The sequence below is a fragment of the Muntiacus reevesi genome, chromosome 5 (genome assembly GCF_963930625.1).
Source record: "Muntiacus reevesi chromosome 5, mMunRee1.1, whole genome shotgun sequence".
NCBI lineage: Eukaryota > Metazoa > Chordata > Mammalia > Artiodactyla > Cervidae > Muntiacus > Muntiacus reevesi.
Window position 1 is genome coordinate 101,809,149 of NC_089253.1, and position 21,157 is coordinate 101,830,305.

Consider the following 21,157-nt stretch of genomic DNA (forward strand, 5'->3'; position numbering starts at 1 on the left):
TGAGATAACTTTTACAAGTGGTTACTCTCATGCCTGGCCAGGGTTGGTGGTTTCAGTCAGTGGGTTCCCTAGCAATGTATAAATCAGGAACTAGATTTATTGTCAGTGCCAATACTCTATGAATTCATAGCGGTATATACTTATGAATAAACAAAATTGTCACCATTTTGATGATAAATATATCAACAAATTCAGTGCAGTTCAGTCGCTCAGTCGTGTCCGACTCTTTGTGACCCCATGAACTGCAGCACGCCAGGCCTCCCTGTCCATCACCAACTCCCAGAGTCCACCCAAACCCACGTCCATTGAGTTGGTGATGCCATCCAAGCATCTCATCCTCTGTCGTCCCCTTCTCCTCCTGCTCTCAGTCTTTCCCAGCATCAGGGTCTTTTCAAATGAGTGTGGGGAAAAAACCTTTCTTCTACCCTCTCAGGTTTGGTTTTTTGGGAACTGTGAATTAAACTGATAAAAGTCATATATTTCTTCATTGATGTTAATATTTTTACGTGATTTGGAAACTTCACAGAAAAGAAGTGAAAAACCAAGGAAGCATTTGGACTTGGGGACCTCTTGGCTTCCCATGGCACTGTGGTAAAGAATCCTCTTGAGAATGTAGGAGACACAAGAGATGCGGGTTCAATCCCTTAGTCGGGAAGATCCCTGGAGTAGGAAACGGCAACCCACTCCAGTATTCTTGCCAGGATAATTTCATGAGCAGAGGAGCCTGGTAGGCTACAATCCATGTGATCACAGAGAGTTGGACACGACTGAGCAATTGAGCATGTATATCCGCAGCACAATAAATTGTGACAAGACAGGAAAAAGGGACTGGGGCTTCTAGGGAAGTGAATTGTGGGAAGATGACTAGAAAATGTGTCAGGAAAGCATGGTAGATAAGGATTGTAGAGGAGACACCTTTACTAAAGGAAATTTCCTTTGCAAAAGGGAAATGTATGTCCTGCTTTTGAGCTTCCCAGGTGGCACAGTGGAAAAAAGTTGCCTGCCAATGCAGGAGGTGTGGGTTGAATCCCTGAAGATCTCCTGGAGGAGGAAATGACAACCCACTCCAGCATTCTTACCAGGAAAATCCTGTGACAGAGGAGTCTGGCGGGCTACAGTCCATGGGGTCACAAAGAGTCGAACACAGCCGAGCTTGCAGGCACATGCCCTTCTTTTTGGCAGATGGGGTAGGACATGAGCTCCTCCTATGTCTACTGTTTCTCAGGTGCCTTCAGCTCTAAATAATCCTTCAATCACATCAGCATAATTGGGGTGGTGTATTCTGATCACCTTCAGAAACATAAGAATCTGAAAACCATTCAGAACCTTGTGTCTCTGAAATTCATTAATTCTACTATAGGGAAGGAATCAATAATTGTCCCTCTATCCTTTGAGGTTCTTGGCTGAGACACCTCCTATAGTAAAACACAGATTCATGGGATAAAAACAAATAGAAGTTTGATAACATGCATACCTCCCACATACATGGGAGATACCCAGGAAAACAGAGCAACTTCCCAACATTGCCTAAGAAACCATCTTTGATAGCTTTTCCAGCTAAAGACAAAAAATGTTTAGGGGGACAGTCGTTTATGGGAGGAAAAGCACAGTAAACAGTGACAAAGTTATTATGCAGTTTAAGTGCTTACCTTCTCCAGTGATAAGAGTTTCTAGAAATTTAGAATCATCCTTCTCTTTAACAAAAGGGTAACTTTTACTTGGTTTTCAAATCTTTTCCTCTGTCTATTTTCTTAAAATTAATAACTCTAAAATAATCATTATGCCAAAGAGGCATTTTTAGGGTGAATATTCTGTTCCCTTTTGCAACTTTATAAAACTGATTGATGACATTGAATAGTACATATTTCAACCTGTAACTAATTAATACTGATATATAAACAGTACCTATAACAATGAGGTACTCACAGGTGATTTTTGATTTTCCAATTTTAAGAATATTTAGTATCAAAATATCAAGTTGTATGTATTAAATACGTTTTTGTCAATTATACCTCAGTAAGGCTGAGATACAACCAGTCCATCCTAAAGGAGATCAGCCCCGGGTGTTCACTGAAAGGAGTGATGCTGAAGCTGAAACTCCAATACTTTGGCCACCTCATACGAAGAGTTGACTCATTGGAAAATACCCTGATGCTGGGAGGGATTGAGGGCAGGAGGAGAAGGGGACGACAGAGGATGAGATGGATAGATGGCATCACCGACTCGATGGACATGAGTTTGAGTAAACTCCGGGAGTTGGTGATGGACAGGGAGGCCTGGCCTGCTGTGATTCATGGGGTTGCAAAGAGTTGGACACAACTGAGCGACTGAACTGAACTGAACTGAACTGAATGCTAAAAAACAGGCTTCCCTCGTAGCTCAGTTGGAAAAGAATCTGCCTGCAACGCAGGAGACCCAGGTTTGATTCCTCAGTTGGGGAGATCCCCTGGAGCAGGAAATGGCAACCCACTCCAGTATTCTTGCCTCGAGAATCCCATGGACAGAGGAGCCTGGCATGGTGTCTCAAGAATTGAACACGACTTAGCGACTAAACCACCACCAAGGCTGAAAAACAAAAAGAATATTTTAATGTTCTGGTTGTCATCTCAGAGGCAAAGACTTTGTCAAAGTGAAATAAAATTTATCACAGCTATGAATCAGTGGCTCATTTTTTGTGATATTTATGAGGCAACATCATTTGAGTTGAAACTATAGAAATTATTTTTGAAAGTCTGATGGTTAGAAGTAAATTTGGGATGAAAAATAATCCTTCTCTTAATTTTCTATGTATCCAGGGTTCCCAACTCAGGTCAGTTTTCACTTCCGGGGGACATTTGGCAATGTTTGGAAAATTTTGTCACAGTTTTAAGGGAGGGGTGCTACTGGTTTCTAGTGTGTAGAGGCCAGTAATGTACAAAATATCTTAAATGAACAGAACAACTCCATGCAGCAAAAAATCATCCATCTTAAAATGTTACTAATACCAAGGTTGAGAAACTTTTCTGTATGTGACTGTGACTCAGGGTGAGTTCTGCAATTTGATGTGTCTATTCATGTTTCAGTCTAGTAGGTCTTGAAGATAAAATAATGGTCGTTAAAAATGTCACATCTCAGGTGCTTCCCTCATGGTCCAGTGGTTAAGACACTGTGCTTCCACTGCAGGGGACATGAATTTGATCCCTGGTCAAGGATCTAAGATCCCACATGGTGCAAGGCCAAAAAAATATAAATAAATAGAATAATTTATTTTTAAAAAAAAGAAGGGAAAGAGGCTGTATGAGATTAGATCTTCACAGTGGATTCTTGAATTTGGTCTGAGGCAATATTATTACTATGGTAAAACAAAAAGAGAAAGCATTTGAAAGATCCTACTAACTGGTACTAACTGTCCCATCTGAGAAGATTTAAAGACTGAGTAATTATTCTTACATAGATAAGTCTTGTATCCTCAAAGTGGAGTCATGGACTATTAAGCTAAAGTGGACTCGACCAATCATTTAGTCCAATGCTGTTGCTTTAAAATAAAATAAGAAGCTGCGTATCTAAGCTCATACAGTGTTTGGGTTGCAGAGCCAAAACAAGTCATGATTACAATTGAGGCACAAGGCACTTTCTTCTCCTCCATGAAGATAGTCATCACATTTGCAGGTTCTTTTCATTGGCTCATTTAAGTTGACCCTCACTAGCCTCTGCATCAAGGTTTATTCATTGTGGACTTGAAGAAAACTCAGTGAGGCGCTGATTTTGTGAATAAGGGAATTGGCAGTTGTAACCCTACAGCATTTACATATTTTTTTTGCAGCATGATATTAAAAATGGGGAAGGGGAGAAGTGACAATGGTGGGGTAGGGATTTTCCCTTGAATCCTCAAAATGATAGAACTGGAATTCTGCTTACTATCCTGTCTTTCCCAACAATAGTTGGGTTTCTACCATCATTTTCCCTTCAGTTGTTTGTTTCTTTCCTTTTTTAAAAAAGTTTCCATTATTATACCTAACAGATTCAATAGCATTCATCTTTTACTCATCGAGTTGCTATAGTGAAAAGGAGAAAGTGATAGTCACTCAGTCGTGTCCAACTGTTTGTGACCCCATTGACTGTACCCCTCCAGGTTCTGCTGTCCATGGAATTCTCTAGGCCAGAATACTGGGGTGGGTTGCCATGCCCTTCACCCGGGGATCTTCCCCACCCAGGGATTGAACCTGGGTTTCCCGCATGGCAGGCAGGTTCTTTACCAACTGAACCACCAGGGAAGCCAAGATCTGTGTTTTGTTTTTGTTTTTTTTTTAAAAAGGTTTTTCCAAAATGGTGATGTTAAAGAACAGAATTTTCAGGAATCTTAACAATTTAAGTAGCATCATGAAGTGGTAGCTTTACTAAAATGCCATGTCACAACCAGATACAATTTTTTTAAAAGTATAAACCAGGTATGTGACATATCTTGAAACTGGGGATTTGAAGAAATATTGTTGGAGAAAGAGATCTATAGAGATCACCATTAGTGGTAGTAATTAGAGCATATCCTGATCTAATTTGAGATTTTCAAAATAATTAGGCTATTGAGTGTAGAGGTCAGTATAATCATCACTGTTTCAATAAAATTAAAATATTAATGTACTGAAGTAGCATCTCATGTGGTACCAGTGGAAAACAAAGTGTTTAACCATTATTGCAAAAAGCACTAAACCTCTGTTACTGCCTGATTAGCTGGTTAATGTGTTTTCCTTTACACTTTTCAAATGCTGTTTTCTAATTTTTTGTTCAAGTTTTTTTATCCTGAAAACATGCTAATTTCATGTGCTTTAGCCCTACAGAAGAGAATGTTGCTTAGCAACCACCAACATAACTAATAAGCCTATATCTTGTAAAGCCTTGAAAGACTTATTTGTCTTAAATTTATTTATTTCTTTATTGGGGTGGCTTAGATGGTAAAGAATATGTCCGCAATGTGGGACACCCGAGTTCGATCCCTGGGTCAGGAAGATCCCCTGGCAACCTGCTCCAGTATTCCTGCCTGGGACACTCTATGGACAGAGAAACCTGGTGGGCTACAGTCCATGGGGCTGCAAAGAGCCCTACACAACTGAGTGATTCACACTTTATTGATCATTAAAATCAAGAGGAGGTTTGTTTCACTTTGAATTTCTTCCAACTTCTGCTTTTATTGGTTAATTTATAGATGTTGCATGTTTTGTAACAAAAACAAAACATATGGTATATTTAACATGAATGTCTCTTTTCTCCCATCACCCTTTTAACATTGCCCTGTGTTTATCATTTGCTTTAGTTATTCTTTCCTGATAGGATGGCCTATCAGTGATACTGCTGACTAAAGAAATGTTTTCTAATTCATTGGATATAGAATTCTACAATATTGGTTTTTAATGCTAAGAAGCTAATATATTAAGTGCAATAAGGTTTTAAGAGAGGGAAGTGCTTAAAGATTCAGTTGAAGTGTTGATATTACATATAGTGATTTTATTTTTGGTTATTTGACCCAGAAGTCCCTCAGAAGAGTCATCTGAGCTAAGGGCTTAGAGTGGGAGGTGGTGCTGCCACATTCAGTCTCCTGTCAAACTCGTCACTTAGCCTTGGCATGTTCACTTGTCAGAGGTTTAAATCTTCCCACTATGGCACATACAGCTTTGCCATTGTTATTCAGTTGCCAAGTTGTGTCTGATTCTGTGAGACCTCATAGGCTGTGGCACACCAGTCCTCTACTGTCTCCTGGAGTTTGCTCAAGTCATGTCCATTGAATCAGTGATGCTATCCTACCATCTCATCCTTTGCCACCTCCTTCTCCTTTTGCCTTCAGTCTTTCCCAGCGTGAGGGTCTTTTCCAATGAGTTGGCTCTTGGCATCAGGTGGCCAAAGTGTTGGAGCTTCAGCTTCAGCATCAGTCCTGCCAGTGAATATTCAGGGTTGATTTCTTTTAGGATTGACTGGTTTGATCTTCTTGCAGTCCAGGGACTCTCAAGAGCCTTCTCCTGCACCACAATTAGAAAGCATCCTTCCATTTTAGTTCACTGATTCCTAAAATATCAATGTTCACTCAGTTTACCTTGATTCATGGACCTAATATTTTAGGTTCCTAGGCAATATTATTCTTTATTACATCAGACTTTACTTTCACCACCAATTCACCATCAGACATATCCACAAGTGAGCATGGTTTCTGCTTTGGCCCAGCCCCTTCGTTCTTTCCAGAGCTATTTCTCTGCTCTTCTCTGGTAGCATATTAGACACTTTCTGACTTGGGGGAGTTATCTTCTGATGCCATATCTTTTTTCCTTTCTATTCTGTTTATGGCGAGAATACTCAAGTGGTTTGCTGTTCCCTTCTTGAGTGGACCGTATTTTGTCAGAATTATCCACCATGACCTGTCCGTTTTGGGTGGCCCTTCAGAGCATGGCTCATTATTTCATTAAGTTACACAAGGCTATGATCCATGTGATGATTTTGGTTAGCTTTCTGTGACTGTGGTTTTCGTTCTGGAGGCTGTGGGATTGTAGTTCTTGTTTCTTCTGTCTGTCCTCTAATGGATGAGAATAATAGGCTTATGCAAGCTTTCTGATGCAAGGGACTGGCTGTGGAGAAAACTGGGGCTTGCTCTGGTGGGCAGGGCCATGCTCAGTAAATATTTAATCCTCTTTTCTGCTGCTGGGTAGGGCTGTGGTCCCTCCCTGTGAGTTGTTTGGCCTATGAAGGCCCTTTCCTGGCGTCTGCAGGCTTTTGGATAGGGCTAAAGGCAACCTCCAGGAAGACTTGTGCCAACCTGTGCTTCCCAGGACTGCTGCCGCCAGTGCCCCTGTGCCCTCAGCAGGCCACTGCTGACTCACACCTCCGCGGAAGACCCTCAAACACTCACAGATATGGCTCAGTCTCTTGAGGGGTCACAATGATATAAATACACATCAAATAAAATGCATATGTGCCAGAGTCAAATAGTTTAGGGCAAAAAATAATCTTTTAAGAGAGGTACGTATGAGAGAGCGACTTCCCAGGTAGCGATAGTGGTAAAGAAACCTCCTGCCAGTGCAGGAGACCTAAGAGTTGCAGGTTTGATCCCTGTGTCGGGAAGATCCCCTGGAGAAGGAAATGGCAACTCACTCCAGTATTCTTACCTGGAGAATCCCAGGGACAGAGGAGCCTGACAGACTACAGACCATAGGGTCACAAAGAGTTAGACATGACTACAGCGACTTAGCTATGTTTGAGAGAGAGAGAGAGACAAAGAGAAAAATGAAGATAGATAATGTGGAGAAGAATGGTGAGGAGGATAAGAAAATGTTATGGTTGAAGTTTAAAGACTCTTTGAACCTTAACATGTTAGTTTTAAGACCAGGTTACTATTCAGTTTTTCCAGAGGAAAAGAAAAAAAAATTTACAAGATCACTAATAGTGACTAAAATAGTTAATAAAAGTAGACACTTATTAATGCTTCAGTTCTGTTTTTCCAAGCACAGATAATGGGCAATTTCTTTTATCCTTTATAAAGTTTAATGCTAGAACTATTTGCTTAACATGAAGTTTATTTAGCCTGCTTTATGAACCAATTTTCTTATAAACTCTATTTTAGGCAGCTCTCCTTTTTACGTGGGAATAGAAAACTGAAAAATGGATAGACATTTGATAACTGAAATTTATATAAAATGAAACTTGCATTTATTTTAACTCTTAATTTTAACTTATTCCCATAGCCTAGTTGTTTGATATAGATGATAAAAAATAACACCCACCAGTTAAAGTCACTAATTAGAGTTTTTCCCTCTTTCCCTGTTTTTGCTCTCCTTGAAAGAGAAATAGAAGTAGTGAAATAACAACTAGTTGGCCATTAGAAGAAGCAAAAGACATTATATACATAAGTTAAAGTTGTTCACAAGCCACTAAAAAATATTTGTATCCAGTTTTACAGTCTGACCATTTATTCAGATTTGCTTGTATAGAAACATAATTTCAGCTAGTTAATTTTTTGTTTCACCATTATCTCAATTTTAGTTAAACGTTGGTCTAAATATATGTCATAATCTCATATTGCACAATTAAAATTCTCCCTAAATGAATGCTAAGTTTAATATAAAACAACAATTCCATAGCAGTTTTGAATATTTAAAATTTGTATTTAAGAACACACTGAGGATTTTAATACAGGATAATAAGGGCAACTTAATAAGGAATGTGGGCTTCCCAGATGGCACATTGGCCACTGCAGGAGACTCAGGAGAGGCGAACTTGACCTCTGGGTCAGAAAGATCCCCTGGAGTAGGAAATGGCAACCCACTCCAGTATTCTTGCCTGGAAAATTCCATGGACAGGGAAGCCTGGACAGAGAAGTCCATGGGGTCACAGAGAGTCGGACACAACTGAGCAACTGAGCATGCATGCAATAAGGAATGCATAAGCCAGAAATTCTAGAAATTAATGGCTGCTTATTTTGCCTCTGTTTCTTTATGTATCAAGTTAACTAGTAAACTACTTAACCTAGTTAAACTAGGCCTTCCTCACCTAAATATATGAAGCTTTACTTATATCTCAGTGAGCATTTAAAATAAGGAAGATGTTTTGCAGAATATATATATATCCTTAGGCCTGAAGGTGGTTATCATATTAGAATCAGTGACTGAAAATAAAACCTTTAAGTCAGCTATGCAGGCCCTAATATTCCCTCTTAACTTCCTGCTTAGTTTGAAAAGGAATTAAAGCATAAGGATTTTAGCTGCTTTTATGATCTTTATGATTTTAGAGAGAGAGTCTCTATGATGGCACTTGCTAACATTTTTTAAGCCTGAAATGATCACTTTTTGGGAAAAAAATTTTAGATGGAATATAAAAATGAATATATAAAATATAAAAATGGAATATAAAAATTCATTATCAAAATGAATAAAATTAGAATGCTTTGGGCATTGCCACTGCTGCTACTTAACGACTACTGTTAAAAAATTATCAATATCTTTTTATTATTTTACTATCAGCCAATTAAGCAATTCACTGTTGCTCTTAACACAAAGGGAAAGCTGATTTTTAACGTCATAAAAGCCACCATTGACAGTTCAGAGAACGCTGTCTCAGCTCACTCGGTGTTTCTTGTTGTAGCAGATTCTTAGTATGCGCATGGCCGTTGTCAGTAGTTTGCCTCCAGTCTTTTCTTTCTCGTTAATTTGCAAATGCCTAGTAAGTAATATTATTAGATGCAAAGATGCAATGAGTTTTTAGTTCATATTTTCAATATACAGTGATATAATATTAAAAACAAAATATTTGAAACATTTAATATAATATTTAAAACAGAAGAGAAGAGAAATACAGAATCTCACTTTAGAAATTTTAAACTTTCTATTTCAGGATCTCCAAGTTGAACCGTTTTTTCTTCTCAGTTAAATTTATGTTATGAAGAACTTGTCGTAGGTGGAGAAAAAAACAAAAAGCAGGGGGAAAAAAACAACACCCAGAGCCTTTGTAATCATGTATATCAGTTTTAATCATGGTTCTGATTTACTACTGGTAAGACCTCAAATAAACTCTTAAGGCAGTGGTTCCCCCTTCTGTAAATTGGGCATAACAAAACCAGTCGAATAGTATTGCTGTTAAAACTGAAAGAAATACAAAATAGTTAAAGCTCCCCCGCCCCCCACGTCCCCCACCCCGCTGCCGGCACAGCGCCTGTTAAATATGTGTTATTTTTCCTCTCCTTCCACCTTCACCCCTAATCAAATTCAGTTGATATCTTTGAACTGAAGTAGATTACAGGTTTATTGGTCAGTTCTAAGCTTTTGGATAAGCTATTACTCTAAACTATTGCATAGGATATTTCTTTTGACTCTAAGATACAAATGAATGCTGGAAAATCTTATTATAATGCAATTATGAAGAAGGATTATGTATTTGCACATGATAGCCCATTGTAACTGTTTTCTTGATCAGGTTTTAACAGATGGATATCGTTATACAACAAATGCTCTCTTTGTTCCCTGTTCTTGTCACAATTGCTCAATTTAATAAAAGGTAATTGATTAGGCTCTGTTTGCACTGTAGTCAGGAAACTGGAGAGGGAAGCTAACTGTGAGAGATCCCCTGCCACCCCATTATCAATCCTTTACCTCCACTAAACTGCTTCAATTATTTCTGACAGAAGGAATTGTGTAAATTACCAAATCACTCCCAAACAAAGCAACATCTAGAAAGATTAATTGCGTTGGGAAAACAGGTACAGGATTGGAGTTGTGTGACACTTTGTATTTCTCCCTCCTGAATTTTTTATTAATTGGACCAAAAAAATAGAAATGGAGATACTGACTGCCCTCATACATTGAGAACAGCCCCCACCTCATTTCTAAAGGTTATATTCCATCTTCTTCTCCGTTTTTGACAGATGATCTTACCCCTCCAAGCTTTTCTCTCTCTCTCTTTTTTTTTTTCTTTTTTTGGCCACATGGTGTGACTTGCAGAATTTCAATTCCCTGACTGGAGATTAAACCCAGGCCATACCAGAGAAAGTGCTGAATCCTAACCACTAGACCACCAGGGAACTCCCCATCATTTTTACTAATGTTGATAATAATAGCAACTATCATTAATCAGATACTTTATGGAGCCTGGCAGCTTAGTAAGGACTTTTATATGCATTGTCTTATACCTCATAACATCGGTACTGTTATCATTTTCTCATTTTGTGGATGAGAAGACCAGTAGTGAGACAGCCTGTGGAACTTGCTCATGGTCAAAAAGCTAGTATGTGGCAAAGTATTGTATCAAACCAGGGTATTTGGAACCCTGGAGTCCCTGTGTTAACCATTATACTGTGCTTCCTCTAATGACCTAATGACAAAAAAAAAGTGGAGGCTAGAAAGACAAAAACCCTGTAGTCTACACGGTCTGCCGTTGGCCTGCATACCTTCTATTCCAAATTTGTTGACCTGAGGTTAGAAACCTACCACAGGCTGATTCAAAACTGCCTTTGAAACCTTATCTCCTGCTGTATCTAAGTATCAGTTCACCACTCTGGCCAGGCTGATTTTATTTTTTCTCTTAAAAAAATTACTTCGCTTATGAAAACTAATCCATTCTTTTTTCCCATGAAGACTTTCCTGTCTGCAGAAGGACTTAATTCTATTACAATCCTAATATGACTTGACAAATACAGTGCATTGTATTGTGTAACCTGAAGTGTGTGAGTGTGAAGGAGATCCCAGCGTGGGAGGAGCAATGGTGTCTGACTCAAGGCTGATTCCCCTGCATGTTTGTTTACTTCCCCTATCTTACTTTAGTCATGAAGGGCACTCACTTTGCAGCCAGACAGACTGGTTTTGGAATCCTGTCGATTCCATTTCTGACTGTTGAGAAAGGGGTCAAATCCCTAAACTTGTCCACACTTTAGTTACTTCATCTATAAAGCAAGGATATTTGTAGTGCCTAGCTCATTGACTTATGTGAAGATTAAATGAGAGTCTGTGTCTAGGGCAGAGTGAGTACTTATTAAACACTAGCTGTTACAGAAGAATTTTAGTGTAAGCTGCTGTTCTTCAGTTGCTCAGTCATGTCTGACTCTTTGCAACCCCAAGGACCGCAGCTCACCAGGCTTCCCCGTCCTTCACTATCTCCCACAGCCTGCTCCAACTCATGTGTGTTGGTTCAGTGATGCCATCCAATCATCTCGTCCTCTGTCATCCCCTTCTCCTCCAGTCATTATTATAACTAGTTATATTTTACTATATTACAAATCTGTAAGCCCATCTCATGCACATTGTAGGCATTCTGTAAATGCTGTTTTTATTTTTATTGATGTAATTCACGTCCCATGAAATTCTTCCAGTTTTAACTGCAGAATTTCAGCCAAGTCCACGGCTTCACACTTCAGTGTATGACCGACTCCAGGGACCAGAGGGCTCGTTGGAAGGGAGTTATCCAGGTTGGGTCAGCAACCCTACAGGAAGAACTTGAGACAAATGAACGCTTGAATGAAAAGGAGCTTACAGTTCATTGTTCCCTAAACCTACCTTCTGACCTTGTGAGAAAAAAGAATCTGAAACATACTCCATGTGGAATAGTTTGATTTAGTGGTCAGTAAAACTTTTAAAAAGTTACTCAAATGCTTTAGAAATTAAGGTGAAAGTATTTGTAATTACAGTTCAGTTGTATATTCTGCTCAAAATGAGACAAGATGCAGCATTACTCGTATTCCTGGATTGTGTTTGAAACCATTCTCACTCAGGGTGATATTAGTAGCAAATAGCAGTGAATGTGTTCCGTTCAGTTCAGTTGTTTAGTTGTGCCCGACTCTTTGCAACCCCATGGACTGCAGCACACTTCCCTGTCCCATCACCAACTCTCAGAACTTACTCAGACTCATGTCCATCGAGTCAGTGATGCCATCCGACCATCTCATCCTCTGTCGTCCCCTTCTCCCCCTGCCTTCAATCTTTCCCAGCATCAGGGTCTTTTCCAGTGAGTCAGTTCTTTGCATCAGGTGGCCAAAGTATTGGAGTTTCAGCTTTAGAATCAGTCCTTCCAATGAACATTCAGGACTGATTTCCTTTAGGATTGATTGGTTTGATCTCCTTGCAGACCAAGGGACTCTCAAGAGTCTTCTCCAACATAACAGTTCAAAAGCATCAGTTCTTTAGCACTCAACTTTCTTTGTAGTCCAACTCTCACATCAGTACATGACTACTGGAAAAACCATAGCTTTGACTAGATGAACCTTTATTGGCAAAGAAATGTCTCTGCATTTTAATATGCTGTCTAGGTTGTTCATAGCTTTTCTTCCAAGGAGCAAGTGTCTTTTAATTTCATGGCTGCAGTCACCATCTGCAGTGATTTTGGAGCCCTAAAGAATAAAATTCTGCCACTATTTCCACTGTTTCCTCACCTATTTGCCATGAAGTGATGGGACTGGATGCCATGATCTTCGTTTTCTAAGTGTTGAGTTTTAGGCCAGTTTTTTCACTCTCCCCTTTCATCAAGAGGCTCTTTAGTTCTTCTTCGCTTTCTGCCATAAGTGTGGTGTCACCTGCATATCTGAGGTTATTGATATTTCTCCTGGCAATCTTGATTCCAGCTCAGCATTTCTCATGATGTACTCTACATATAAGTTAAATAAGCAGAGTGACAATATACAGCCTTGACATACTTCTTTCCAGATTTGGAACCAGTCTGTTGTTCCATGTCCACGTCTAACTGTTGCTTCTTGACCTGCCTACAGATTTCTCAGGAGGCAGGTCAGGTGGTCTGGTATTCTTATCTCTTTAAGAATTTTCCATAGTTTGGTGTGATCCACACAGTCAAAGGCTTTGGCATAGTCAATAAAGCAGAAGTAGATGTTTTTTGGAACTCTTTTGCTTTTTCGATGATCCAGCGGATGTTGGCAGTTTGATCTCTGGTTCCTCTGCCTTTTCTCAATCCAGCTTGAACATCTGCAAGTTTATGGTTCACATCCTCCTGAAGCCTGGCTTGGAGAATTTTGAGCATTACTTCGCTAGTGTGCTACTTTGCTACAATTACCACACAGTTGCTCTCATGTCAGACGCTAGCAAAGTAATGCTCAAAATCTCCAAGCCAGGCTTCAACAGTGAATGCTTAGGAGCACTTGAAATATTTATTTTTGGTTAGGTAAAATTTAAGTGAATATGTTGTGTTAAGAAAGAAAATTCAAGTGAGTAAATTTTAAAGATCTCACTGACTTTATTCAACAATTCATGCATGGGAAGCAGCCAGTCTAACAGATAGAATGGCACTCTGAGGAGTTGTGCTTTTATAGGCAGAACGGAGCAGAACCAAGAAAGTTAAACTAGACAAAAAGGTGGAGTGGTTATAGGGAGATTACTTTCCCTTAGGGAAAATTCACCTGCTGTATCAGGCAGATTACCTAACTAGTGCTGATCAGGTGATTCCTGGTTTAAGATTTCATTTCTGGGAGAGTAGAAACTGTAGCAGTCTTTGGTGACATGGGGCTTTAGCATAAGGAACTCCATGTTGGACCTGTTGTCTTGTTTTTAATAGTTAGCTGTGGGTTTTAGAGTTACAAATGTGGTAGAAAGCTGACTTGTTAAAGCTTGCAGCTACTCTTTCATAGTCTGGAATGTACCTCCCCATCATTCTTTGCAGTGAGATGCAAATGAAGAAGTAAGATACCCAGTATAACTGTTAAGCAAGTATTTGTGTCCCACTGGTTTTTGTTTTCTTAGTTTAACTCTAGGGATTTTTTTTTTTTTTAAATAATCTGTGTTTTCTGAGGTTTTGAATTTGCCTAGCAATTACTGGCAAAGATAAGAAAGATAATGAGCTAAATGGTTGGAATTTGACACAAGAATAATGGTTTTCTTTATTTACATTCGCATGATTTTGAAAAGAACCAAGATTTCTTTAATTTATCTTCTACTTCTTTTTTTCCCTTTGTAAAACTCAGTATGTTACTGGACTATTCTGAAATCCAAAATCTTCTGAGACGTTTTCTTCTATTGATATTTCTGTGGTTTCTCTCTCATTTTATCTCTTGTTCCTCCACTGAGAGCACTTGGGTTTTAGTAATGTGCACTCCTACATGTAAAGAGAAACTTCCTTGGAATATTGCTTTTCTGTGATTAAGAAAAGAGTAGAATTTTGTCTTTCTTAGAGTTCTTTATCTCTATGTCAATACCATGAACGTTTTGCGACAGTTCGTTAAAACTGAGCTGTGTATACTCCTTGAATATTTATATATTTTCATGAATATTTATATTGAATTGAATCTATTATATTATTAATTGAATCTATAAAGATGTTACTGAATGATTAGACGAACCCGTGGGGAAGAAAAAAATGGTCTCTACCAGGCTTTGTCAGTATGTGGTGGGGGCACAGGAGACCTTTCTGTCCTCTAGGCCATATTTCTGTCATGGTGGTTTTGTCTTCTATCTTATCCTGATTTTATGGCTGTTGTGGTGAGAATGTTCTACAGGTAGAACCTGAGGCATGGGAGAAAGGGTCTCTAAAGCCACTCTTGTGAGGTGAGATAATTTTTTAATGATGTGTGGTTCATTTTTTAAATGTATTTGCTGCTTTGATGGTGGATAACAAAATACTGCTCCCATGATTAAACTACTTTACTTTGCTGCATTTGGGGAGAACGCAGAAATAGAAAATGTTCACATCTTATTCAGGCTTCTCTTGATTTTTATTTTGGCTTTTACTAAATTTGACTCTTGAGAATAGATGTTGTCTGAAGGCCAGGAATGGTTTATTAGACTCATGCTCATTTAGTATGACCCAGGTATATTTGTGTTAAATAGGAATAATCCCAGAAGAATAGCCTTTGGAACACAATCAGCTAATAGAGTAAAAATCTGTGTAAAAAAAATTTTAAAAACAGCATTCAAAACTCATTGGAGATATTTATTAATATTTGTTAATTTTTTTTATCTTAATGAGATCTAGAAGCCTTTTGAAAATTATTTTGTAGCCAGTTTGGCTTCTGAATAGAAAGACTGTAAAGAGTAACTAATAAAAAGTGCAACAACTGTCACCAAATCTTATAAAAGCAAAAGAGTTGATGTTAGAAAATCCAATTTAGGGTACAAAGTAGATAGCATTTGTTGGAACACATTATAGCAACCGCGGGGGGTACTTTCCTAACATCTGGGATTAATGTTACCCTTTGTGATTCATCCTGATAGAGATTAAAAAGGTATTCTCACCTTCAAATCCTCCAATAAGCCTATTTAGTGGAGCGGAAAAGGACACACTGCTTTTGACTCTTTCTGAGCACACAGGAAAACCTCTCATCTATTCCGTCCCTCTCAATTTACATGACCACGAGGAAATTGAAACCTTGGGAGGTTAAGTGACTTGCTCTGGGACAGGCAGCTAGCTTGTTCCTGCTGGAACTGGAGCCCCTCTATTGGTTACCACAAATGCTTATTTTCTGCTGCCCGTTTAATACACAATCCTCTCCTGGTGAATTTTAGCAGCAACTGGTGCTGTCGGCAGTACACTCCTTGATTGCAGGTAATTCCCCCCCGCTCCCCCATACCTTTCTTTCAGTGGATCTGAATGGTGTGAAGTCAGTGACTGCAGAAGCTCAGGTGGGAACCATCCGGGGAGACCCGTGGGTTCAATTCACTGAGGAAAAGGCAAACGAGTCAGAAAGATGTCTTGCAAGGCAGTGAAGTACTGCATGTAAACATGACTGTGTACAATGACTCCTGAAGTCTGGAAGGGGGGTAATAGCTGTTTATTTCTGAGACTGGAGAAAAGAAATCTTTAGGAAAAGAGAAAAAGGTAGTATAAAGACAGATTTTAAAAAATAGATCATTGGTTTGCTAAAAAAATTTTTTTTTAATTGAGTGATAATTGCTTTACAGAATTTCGTTTTCTGGCAAACATCAACATGAATCAGCCATAGAAGTATGCTTTTTTGGGGGGACCACAGATATACATTTAACTGTATGAAAAAGGGACATTAAAATTTTTGTTTCCCAGACTGCAAAATCTGGAGGAATATTTAAGGGTGACAGAAAATGAAGGATACATACAAAACTTACAGAGCCCTTGTTCTAGTAAGCGTATGCAGTGTGGCTATTAGAGAAGACCACTTGGATTGAGGCACAAACTGTTAAATTCTAAGGCACTCTGGCTAGTTGGAACAGTCTTTTGAAGATAATAAATCAGGAGCTTTCTAAAAATACCTAATTGTTTACCTAACAACCCACGTGGAGCTCTAAAAGGACTTAATTATTTGAAGTGGTTAGCTTTTTTGTCATTTTAAAACCATCTTTACAGCCTGTGATTATGTTTCTAAAACTTTTGCACTCCTGTAGCCCTAATGCCTTAAAAGTTTTATGAGTTTGTAACACAGCACCTAAAACTATTTAATACTCTTTTCCCTGGTCCTTTTTTTTTTTTTCCTTGGTTATGAGTGTTCTTAACCAAGAAGATGACCTATTGTTAAACTGAATGTGTTCTCCCAGGCTGCACAGGCAGCTGCTCAAATGCGGTCATAATTCTTGTTTGCCCCTGGGCGGTTGCCAGCAGGGAATAAGGCATTATGGGAAGTGGTTTCTTTACCTTCCACAACAGGTGTCTTTGTCAGCGCACCTGATTCAGATACCTGTGTGGAAGCACTGAGTCACTGAAGCCAAGGAAAATGTGAAAGCCAGAGGAATTGCTTTCACAGCTAGAAAGTGGTCCTGCGAGATATAAATCGGAAGTCTTCTGGTGCTAGTGAATGCACGAGAGGAGTCACAGTATCTATTCAAGTACTTCTGAAAAGATAAAAAGGAATTAAAAAGGTATGAACTGCCTGACGCTTTAGAATACCTCATCTCCTGATGATCATTTAATCTTTACCGGGTTAGTCAGTGTTGAGTTCGGGAAGAATTTTTAAGAAAAATAATGCTTAAAAGGCACAACTGCCTTGTAGGGGGACAAAAAATGAAGTGAAAATGCTTTACCAGCTCCAGCATGAGTCAAACACAGTTTGAAGCTGTTTTAATCTTGAGGATTTATTTAAAGTATTGCATTTTCGGTTTAAAATAAGCCTATTAGTCTTGCTTCTGTTTCCTGGCAGTAAGGTGTTTCCCCCCTTCTGTGTATGTGCGTGTGTGTGTGTGTTGTGTGCATGTGTTTGTAATCCAGAATGCTCTGGTAGTTGCAAAACTCTTCTAATCACATTTAAATAGAACAGGGTACTATTTAAGTAATCATGTTCATCTAGATGGAAATACTTTGGAAAGGAAAGGAAAAATAAGCTCTAGAAATTTCATTCCAAGTCTTGTTTTCTGAAAAACAAGCAAACTACTATGGGTAATTAGGACTAAACATTGTATTTGACTAAAGATAAACATTCCCAGTTTATTTCTAATTCTAACATATATTTCTCATAGTATTGCACTGTCATACTCTGGAAAAAGCAGAGAAGATAATAGCTTAACTAGAAATACTGGCAAAACAACTTCGGGAGGAGCTTTATCTGCCCTCCTCCCTTTTTATTTGCTTAATACTTTCCCCATGGAATTAGCCTCCATTATATTTCCTGGTGATTTAGGCAACCTTGTAATGATAATTTGGGCAGTTTTCACATTTTTCATCAGGGCACATTGAGGTTCATTTACTGTCTTCAGCTGTACTTAAAAAGACGCTTCTCTTAGCTAAGGCACCAATAGTTCATTACTATCTGCTGATTTGGGTAATTAAAAGAAATCTCTAAGCTTAAAAATAGACAAAGAGAACTTTTATCATGGGAGAATAATAATCAGTTTAGAAATGACAACCTTGTGTTGTTTTCAGAATAACAGTGCAAAACTAAATTCTCTGAAAATCAGGAATTCTGTTTAAAATATTTGTTGTTTTTTTAATGGGAGAAGAGGAAATGGTTATTAACTGATATTGCAGTCTGTTTCATTTTTATATTTTGGTACTTTTTGTTTTTAACAGAAATACTCAGAGGGGAAAAGGAACCTTTTTTTTTTTCATGCTTCTTGAGATAATTTTTAATTACACCAAGAATTCTATAAATTCTGAAAAATTAAATGTTACCATCTATTTATTTTCTGTGAACGTGAAACAAATAAGCAGTAAGAAAATCTACATCTTCTCCAAGAAGACAAATCTTGATATAAGTAATACTGAAGTAAGAAGATAAACTTAAAAAAATTCTCGAGAACATAACATCAATTTTTGTGGTTTTTGGTTTCCTTTTTTTTTTTCCCCCCCATTTTTGCTCTAGGATATTTCCAGTTAGGAGACTTTTTTGAAGTTTAAAGAAGATTTCCAAAAACTAAATTTTCCAGCTGCTCTGTTAAGAATGCAGAAGGTGTTTATAGTATATACTTCCTCCGTAGATAAAGAGACCTCGCTCAGTTTTCTACTGGGGGTGAATTTCTAGACAAGCCTATGATAGCAGCTGCTTTTTTTTTTTCCCCTTCTCTGGATTTTTGACACTCCACCCCCTCAAACTCAGGTGGGTGTGTGCATTGGCACCAAGCTGCAATAGGATTTTCCCCTGGGTAGTCTGGTCTGGAGCTGGGACAGCAGCTGCTGCTGTGGGAAGACCAGCTGGCAAGATGATGGAAGAAATCTCCATTATGGTAGCCTATGACGCCCATGTTTTCAGCCAGCTGCACGACGAAGACTTCCTCACTAGTCTGGTGGCCATCAGCAAGCCCAGGTCTATGGTAGGTGGGGCCTTGCACATTCTTCTCGGGCTGTTATTTCTTTTCTAATATGATAGTTGTACTCGTGTAGCAGTTGAGGCATAACTTCCTAGGAATTAAAATAGAAGTATTGCTGTTGACATTGTTACAGCTGCAACATGGTCTACAGGTTTTCATGGTTTTATTTATATAAGTAAACACTATTATACCTTAGTAGTACATTTAAGGTGTCCCAGAAGTAAAACTTAGGTTAATGCTTTTTTATGTAGTGAGGTTGAAAGAAGTTTTATAATGCCAAACATAATATTCTCCCATGTGTTTGCCTTGTATGTACATATATGGTTATTAGGTGAGGGCTACCTGTACATTTACACATATATAATTCAGTATTTCTGAAGTGGAGCGTTTTTACCAGTGGGCCATAACAGAGACATTAAGAATTGAACTATCTAAAAATCAAATAACTTTCAGTCTTTACATTATTACTAGGAACCATTACAAATATAATTTTAGTTGGGATTTAAATTTGTAACCTTTTTTTTAAACCATTCTCCAAGAGTCTTAGTTTGCATGTCCTGGCATAATAGAAAAACAAAGTCCTTGCAAATGTTTGTTTCTTCTGTGTAAATGTCATCCTTATGTCTGTCATTGATCCGTATCTTTTAAACATACTTTCCTGACTGTTGTCATCGTGACCTCTTCTATTCAGTAGTACTCATCATAAGCAACAGAATGAGCAATAATAACGATTTTCTTACTAGTTGTTTTTGTTTAGTCACTAAGTTGTGTCCGAATCTTGTGACCCCATGGACTATAGCCCGCCAGGCTCCTCTGTCCATAGGATTTCCCCGGCAAGAATACTGGAGTGGGTTGCCATTTCCTCCTTCAGGGGGTCTCCCGACCCAGGGATCAAACCTGTGTCTCCTGTGTCTGCTGATTTGCAGGTGAATTCTTTTACCATTGAGCCACCATCTTACTAGTATGAAACCATAATTCTCTATTCTAAGACATAGGAACCTTAACACAATGTGGCAATTTCTTCAGACAGTATATTGTAATTAAAAAAAAAAAGGTGGAGGGGTAACTCATAGGTTAATTTTCAAAGGCTTAAGGGTAATATCAGCTTGATGTAGTATACTGACCTTGTTTCGGTGTACTGATGACACTGTAAAAAAAAATCTATAAGGTAATCAGGGAAAATTTGACCACTAATTAGATATTTAGTAATACTGAGAAGTACTCAGTTTGTGTGTGTGCAGTAATATTTTGATTGTGTTTAAAATGATGATTTAGAGAGATATATGGATATAGTTAATGATGATAAACAAGATAGGTAAGGATAGTTAATGTCTGCAAAGATTCAAAATGGTCCAGTAAAGAGGTTGGTGATGTGGGTAAAACTAAATGAATAGGTGTTGATAGTTGTTGAAACAGAAGAGGAGTACATAGGAATTCATTATACTTTCTCCTTTTGTAAATGTTTTATAGCTACAGTTTAAAAGAATGAGCTAGACCAAAAAAGCAAAGCAAAAACAAAACCATAATATACTTTTGTTGTTCATTTGTACAAAAATATCCAGCCTATTGCATTATTTTCCTGTTTAATATACATAATTTCTATTTTTATAATTATATGTATTATATGGAGATTATTGTCAATCCTTAGTTAACCATAAATATGTATATATACCAAGTCAGGATAGGTTAGTTCACAGTTGTGAGTAATCTTTAAGCTTCATTTTAGCCATTAATTTTATAATATTCCATCATGAACACTTATCCAGAAAATTCAAAATTCTGTTTCACTGTTTTCTAATGGTCCTATCAAGGTCCTTTTAAGGGATCTGACCTGAATCTTCAAAAATGTGTAGGAATTTTACAGGTCAAAGGGGAGAAGAACAAAAACAGAGATGTACAGTAACCCAATGTAGAGGGCAGAAGATGCGGAAGAGGTAGGCAGTGACCAGGTTATGGGGAGCCTCATATACTCAATAAATATAAGACACTTGGGATGTGTGCTTATACACGTA

The 21,157-nt window shown here is 38.3% G+C and overlaps 1 protein-coding gene across 6 annotated transcripts in view; it reads left to right on the plus strand.

The window, feature by feature from the left end:
• RABGAP1L (RAB GTPase activating protein 1 like) overlaps positions 1-21,157 on the plus strand; it is a 657,985-nt gene that overhangs the window by 552,077 nt on the left and 84,751 nt on the right. For 2 of the 6 annotated variants that reach the window (XM_065936091.1, XM_065936095.1), the window contains exons 1-2: positions 17,085-17,264; positions 18,409-19,148. The exons of 3 other annotated variants lie outside the window; for them this stretch is intronic. In XM_065936091.1, the coding sequence (XP_065792163.1) occupies positions 19,038-19,148 (111 nt within the window). In that variant the 5' untranslated portion in view covers positions 17,085-17,264; positions 18,409-19,037. Of the gene's footprint in view, positions 1-15,964; positions 15,982-17,084; positions 17,265-18,408; positions 19,149-21,157 lie in introns of those variants that run through there. One more of the 6 variants, XM_065936093.1, reaches the window with a different exon arrangement.